The 7,483-nt window shown below is 35.2% G+C and overlaps 1 protein-coding gene across 1 annotated transcript; it reads left to right on the top strand.

Annotated features, from left to right (window-relative positions):
* Nucleotides 1–6,272: 6,272 nt before the first annotated feature.
* Nucleotides 6,273–7,223, top strand: LOC308491951 (olfactory receptor 14A16-like; the record flags this gene model as incomplete). Its single annotated transcript, XM_081036185.1, has 1 exon — nucleotides 6,273–7,223. The coding sequence occupies one exon, from the start codon at nucleotides 6,273–6,275 to the stop codon at nucleotides 7,221–7,223; it is 951 nt and encodes a 316-aa protein (XP_080892311.1).
* Nucleotides 7,224–7,483: the final 260 nt, after the last annotated feature.

Raw genomic sequence — 7,483 nt, forward strand, 5'->3', positions numbered from 1 at the left:
AGGATATGGTGAGGCCAAAAAAGGAACACCCACGGAGCCATAGACAGGGGAGTAATACCACTATATTCTCACTGGCAGCCAGGCGAGACACACGAGGTAGGATCCACACGATCCCCAATCAGCAGTCCACTTTTCTGCCTGCCAACCAACCAACCAACACATTCCCGGTAGTTATATCAGTGGCCATATGGCCTACCGGTTACAGCCGACGGCCATCTAGTCACAGTTGATGGTCATTTACTACCTGAGCCGGCACCTCCCCATGTGAGGCTGAGAGCCTGGAAACTGCTCTCTGGGACTCTGTCCCCACAAGCTCCCATGTCAATCAGGAAATTAACAGGTTTACCTGCCACATCAAGGGTCACCTGCAGTTTTGCCACAATATCCCTCTTGATTTTTAACCACGCAGGTGTTGTACCAGCCCGTTCCATGTCTCTGTCCCTCTTACTAGTCTTGAGGTGGCTTCTTCCGTATGTCCTTAATTGTAGGACTTCTGTTCAACTAGACTTCAGGTAATTCTTAGTGATGGTTGTTCTGTAGTTTAGTTGTAATTTTGATGCAGTAATGGGAGGAGGCAAACATTTATCTACTCCACCATCTTGACCAGAAATCTACAACTGATTTTTGCGTACTCAAATCAAATCCCAAAACTTTGCTCAATTTACTTATCAAGTTTCATCCTTCTGTGTGGATTCTTAGAGTTTTCTATCTACAAATTTGTACAATATGAAAAAGAAAAATTTGTCTTTTTCTTTTTAAAAAAAATTCTTTTGGATTGCACTGTGTAGAACTATTAGAATGAAATTGAATAAAATTGGTAGGAAATGAATTTGTGTTGTTCTTGACCTTAGGATAAAATTATCCAGTCTTTCACCATTAAATATGGTATTAGTTGTCTGTTATCCACACATGGTCATTTTCAGATTGAAGACGTTTTCGTCTTAGTTTAAGTATTTTTTATCATAAAAAGGTATTGAAATTTGGCAAAATCGCTTACTGGAATATGCACTGGAATTACATTGAATTTATATATCATGTTGGAAAGAATTGGCATGTTAATAATATTGAGTCATTTTATCTATAAACATGCCATATCTCTCCAGTTATTTAGATCATCTTTTATTTTTTCTTCATAATTGTGTAGTTTTCTTTATATAGATCCTACATACAATGTTTTCCATTTATACCTAAGTATTTTATGTAGATGTGTTTTAGTTATTTATTGCTGGTATACAGAAAAACAATTAACATTTGTATATTAAATATGCATCCTGAAAAAATTGTAAAAATCATTTATTAATACCAGCAGGTTTTTTTCAATTCTTTGGATTTTCTGTTTAGACAATCATGCCATCTGGAAGAAAGACAGCTTTATTTTTCCTTCCAAATCTGTATCTCTTATGTCTGCTTCCTGTCATATTATAACAGCTAGTATTTCCAGTACAATGTAAAATATATGTTGTGAGAGGGGCCTCCTTGCCTTGTTTCTGATCTTGGGGGAAATAATATTTTTCTCACAATAAGTACTGTGTAAGCTACAGATATTTTTATAGATTATGTGCTTAAGGAAGAGCCCCCTTATTTTGAGTTTTCTTAGAGTTCTTTTTAATGATAAATTGGTGAAAATAAACATTTTTACTTATCAAAATGCACTTAAATTTATACTAACTTAGCTGCAGTGAAATACAGAAATGTAATTCCTATATAGGTCCACTCACTTCCCCTCTTTGAGTTATTGTTATAAACATTAAATGTATATGTATAAATACATATACACATATATATTACTTTCTGTAAAATTGTATAATGTTATTTTATATTTTTAAAGATTTTTATTAAAATATAACTAACATACAATATTATTACTTTCAGGTGTATACCATAGTTAGTCAACATATGTGTACCTAAAGAAGCCATCACCATAATTCTAGCAACCACCTGACACCGTACCATGCAATCACAATAGCATTGACTATATTCCTCTCTCTGTACATTATATTCCCATGACTTATTGGTTTTATACCTGGAAAAATAAACCTCTTATTCCCCTTCACTTTTCCCCCTCTTTTTTTAATTTTTCAATTACAGTTGATATTCAATATTATTTTATATTAATTTCAGGTGTACAGCATAGTAGTTAGGCATTTATATAATTTAGGAAGTGATCACCCTGACTAGTCTAGCACTCACCTGGCATTATACATAGTTATTACCATTTTATCGACTATATTTCCTATGCTTTACTGTACATCCCCATGACTATCTCTTTGTTGAAGTTCTCCTTGAGGTCACTGAGCATCCTTATAACTAGTGCTTGAAACTCTGCGCCTGGTAAATTGCTGTCTCCATTTTGTTTTGCTCTTTTTCTGGAGCTTTGTTCTGTTCTTTTATTTAGGACATGTTTCTTTGTCTCCCCATTTTGGTTGCCTCCTTGTGTTTGTTTCTATGTAGGGCTGCTATGTCTCCTGGTTTTTCTAGAGTGGCCTTATGTAGCCTACAGTGGAGGAACTGTTGTGCAGGGGCTGATCCTACAGAGCAGGATTCACTGTAGTGGGACTTTGGTGCCTACCCAGTCTTCCCTTTGGGTGTGTCATCCTTAGAATTGGCCAGGTGATGCTCCAGCCCAGTCTGAAGCTGACCACTGGGCCTGCCAGCCCTGGGGCCTCCTGGGGGGAAGCCATTGCACACCAAGTTCAGCAACAGTCTGTGCCCTCCCCAGAGCCACCTGGCATTAAAATTGTATCATTTTAGAAGTTGTAGGAGAAAGGAAAGCAATTACATGTCTATAGAAATTCTTTTTTATTTTATTTTATTTTATTTTTTATTAGTTTCAGGTGCACAAGACAAGGTAATACTTAGACGTTCATCATTTATATCCCTCACACTCACCTCATCCACTATCCCTCCGACATCACACAGAGCCATCACAATATATATATATAAAATTATAGTTGGCATTAATTATTGTTCAGCTTCTGGTGTACAATGCCATGACCAGGCATCCACAGTATCCCTGAGGTGGTCTCCCAAACGGGACACATGTCCATCGGATACCCAACAAAATCTTTACATTATTGATTAAGTTCCCCAAGTTAATTTTCAAAAACCCTGAGGCCATCTTGTGGTTACCGACTGTTTTCTAATCCCCTCACCTCCCCCCTTATCTCCACCCCCCCACACACCTAACAACCCTCAGTTTTTCCTCTTTGTCCCCAAAACTGTTTCTGATTAGTTCATTCACTTATTCTTTTCTTTAAATTCCGCGTATAAGTGAGATCATATGGTATTTGTCTTTCTCTTTCTGACTTATTTCACTTAACATAATGTTATATTAACTTTTATATTTGTCATTTGTAGATTTGTGTTGTTGTCTGGTGTCAATTTCTTACTATAACACAACTGTATCCTCACCTTTAATTTTGTCCTGCTATTGTCAAATATATTGCATTATTATATATTGTTAGCCCAACACTACCTCATTTTAAACAGTGTAGCTGCAAATTGTATAAAGAAAGAGATAATTTTTCAAAAAAATGAAATTTAATAAATGTAAACCTTTCCTACAGGCAGGTATGTGCATAAGTATAGTGCTGTCTATAAAAGTTTAAATTTGCCATATATTTTTGGGTGGCTTTTTGATGGTGTGTACAAAAGTTTAAAGCAATACAATCAATTACCCTCAAAATTTTGTTTTATACAAAATATTTTCACATACCTACAAAGTATGTGTAATAATTTTCTTATAAAAAACAGAAGAGTTTTAAATATTTTTGTCATCCGTATTCTGAAATATATGCAAACATTAAAAAACAAGGATTAAACATTTGTAACAGTATAGTATATGTTTCTGGAAAATAGGTTAAGTAAAAAGTAAGCAGGTATAACACATGCAGTAAGATCTCACTTACGTTGATATACATGCTTATATGCATTTGTATATTGCAAATACACAAGAAAATGAAAAACATAAATACAAGAAAAAATAATAGCTTCTCTCAAGGAAAGAAAATAAGAACAGAGAGTAAAAAATTGTGTCTAGTTCTTTTTGGTTTTTGGTTTATATACCACATATCAGTGAAATCATGGGGTTCTCTGCTTTTTCTGTCTGACTTATTTCACTTAGCATTATTCTCTCGAGATCCATCCATGTTGTCACAAATGCTCCTATATCATCTTTCCTTAACGCCGAATAGTATTCCATTGTGTATATGTACCACAACTTCTTTGTCCATTCATCTATCGAAGGACATTTTGGTTGTTTCCATGTCTTGGCCACCGTAAACAAAGCTGCAATGAACATTGGCGAACACACAATGGGATTTATGGACGATGTAATACAGAATTGTACACCTGAAATCTATGTAAATTTACTAACAATTGTCACCCCAATAAAATTTATTAAAAAAAATGAATAAATGTGCATCAAAGCAGTTTAAAGCTCTTACAATGGAAATTATTACCCATATAAAATATTAGCATAATTTTTGAAAAAAAAATTGTGTCTATTTTCTTGTATCTTGGATATATTGTATGGTAGATAGAATTACATTCTGCTTATGAGAACTATTAAAGAACATCAAAATAAATAGCAAAGTAAAATGACACAGACAATCATTTTGTTCAGATATGAGTTTATAAATTCAAATCTTTCCATTACTTGACAATGTAAAGTTTCATGACAGTCTGTTAACGTTTTTCCTATCATTAATTATATATGTATCATGGCCTGTAACCCTACCGGGTAGAAAAATTATTCAAATGTGCACCTAATTCTTTGTGCTTTTGGCCCTCAGTGACTGCCATGACAACACCAGAACTCATGGCTAATACAGTTAATTAGCTTTTATTCTAATTGGTCAATTGTAATTGCCCACAAAAATGCAAGCCCATATAAGTATCCTTTGAACCTAGCCAGTGGAGACTACAAACCAGTAAACACACTGACAACAAGAATAACAGCATTATTTAAACAGGAATGTTGGACAAAAGCTCCAGATCATCTGGGTTTCTTTTTTCCTGTGTGAGAATGTGTCCTTTATCAGCCTCATCCTAAGCTTTCAGTTCCACAGTGTTTTAAATAACAGACCCCTGAAATTCGGGAAACTGGATCTCTAATTAGGTAAGTGCTACATGCATCTACTGGAAGCTTGTCAATGCCACTCTAGCTCTCCTGATATGTCAAAGAAGGCAAATTTATTTCACTTGCTTATATTCCACTATTTCAGGAAAATAATACAGCATTGTATTTTAATTTTGTTTATTAGATGTGTGGCAGCCATATATCCTTATTGAAGGAAAATATTATCAAATCAATTTGTTTCTGGACAATTGATATGGGTTGCACAGAACATGTGGATGCCTCTAAGATTCCACAGTCCTTTCGAGTACAGCTAATATATTATCTGCTATACTTCCAACCTATGTATAAATGTTAGTGATTTTAATATATTATTGTCATAGTTCTATCATGTCACACACACACACACAAAAACTTCATTGATATGTGGGATATAAAACTGAAAGCAACAAAGGAACAAGACAAACAAATAAGAAACAAAAAATAGACACAGACAATAGTTTGGTGGTTACCAGAGGGTAAGGGGGTGTGGGGGGAGGGAGATGAGGATAAGAGGGATCAAATATATGGTGATAAAAGGAGAACAGACTCTGGGTGGTGAACACACAATGTGAGATATAGATGATGTAATACAGAATTATACACTTGAAATCTATGTAATTTTACTAACCATTGCCACCCCAATAAGTTTTAATTTAAAAAAAAAAAAACTTCAAAAAGAATTTATAGTTTGACCCATCTCTCCCCCCCTCCACTTACTTATGCTATAAAATGGTAGAGAAAAGTAGAAAAAGAAGTGATCTGTCAATTATTCATACTAATTTTTCAAATATATCAATCAAACAGTTTACATTGAACCAAAGCAAATTTCCAAGTATAGGTAAAAACAATGAACAATTATTCAAAATTTTGCTACTTTTAACTTATTCCATCAAAGTCAGAAAATCTCCCATTTATTGAGGGAATATTTACATATTTATGAATAAATTTCAGGCTATCATATGAAAAATTATTCTAACCTCCTTTAATGATTATCTTAATGTAATTTACTCTACATGCATTGATGAAACTATAGTTTGCAAGATATAATTTATCCAGGGAATAACCCCATAATTTATGAATAAAACACACCAAAAGAGAAGGATTTTGAAGATACAAGTAAATTGTTCTTATGTTTCCACAGACGAGAATCATCATGCCTGAGAAATTAACCAATGTAACCCTAATACTCGTAGACTTTTTGCTCATGGGATTCCCTGATGACCAGGTGCTACAGAGACTCTGGACAGCTCTCTTCTTCCTGATTTACATGGCAGCCTTGACGGGAAACCTCCTCATTATCACCCTCGCCACCATTGACCAGCATCTCCAATCCCCCATGTATTTCTTTCTGAAGAATTTGTCCTTGATCGATATCTGTTACATCTCTGTCACAGTCCCCAAATCCATCATGAACTCTTTGAACAACAGCCATTCCATCTCCTTCATGGGATGTGCCTCACAGGTATTCCTTGTTATTTTTTTCGCTGGCACAGAGTTCGCCCTCCTTCTAGTGATGTCCTATGACCGCTATGGTGCCATCTGCCACCCTCTGCACTACGAGGCCATCATGAATAGAGGCACCTGTGTGCAGATGGTGACTGCCTCATGGCTCAGTGGATGTCTCTATGGATCTCTTCATGTTGCAGGTATGTTCTCTGTCCATTTCTGTGGGCCAAACATAGTGCATCAATTCTTCTGTGATATTCCATCTTTGCTGACACTTGCTTGTTCTGGGGAGCAAGTTTTAGAATATGTGTTTATTATTGCTAGTTGTTGTTTTGCTTTTGTATGTTTCATTTTAATGGTTGTTTCCTATGTTTATATTTTCTCCACTGTCCTAAAAATTCCTTCTGCAGAAGGAAGATTGAAAACCTTTTATACCTGTATGCCCCATCTCACTGTGGTGACCTTGTACCTCTCTTCTGGATTTATTGCATATTTAGGTTCAGCTTCCAAATGTCTATCATCACTAAACCTCTTTATGACTGTGTTATATTCTCTGTTACCTCCCAGCCTGAATCCTGTCATTTACAGCCTCAGAAACAGGGACATGAAGATGGCCATTGGCAAATTTTTTGGTGAAAAAATGATACCAAAGATATGAATATCTAAAACATCAATTACTCTTCTGAACACAATTGTTTGGTTTAATAAATTGTTTTCAAGTTATTAGAACCCTATTACACCATTGGTGCTCATACACTGCATGGTGAACTTATCTGGTTATGTGGGTCTGAATGTCAATGGAGTATCTTGGCAATTTCCAGCTCAGTAGAAATATTCTAATCTTTATGTTCACATCAGTTGGGCCCTGGCATAGAGTAATATTGTTTTTCATTTCACATACTTTTTCACCAGCACTTT

This window comes from Rhinolophus hipposideros (assembly GCF_964194185.1).
Source record: "Rhinolophus hipposideros genome assembly, chromosome: 23".
In the NCBI taxonomy this organism is placed as follows: domain Eukaryota; kingdom Metazoa; phylum Chordata; class Mammalia; order Chiroptera; family Rhinolophidae; genus Rhinolophus; species Rhinolophus hipposideros.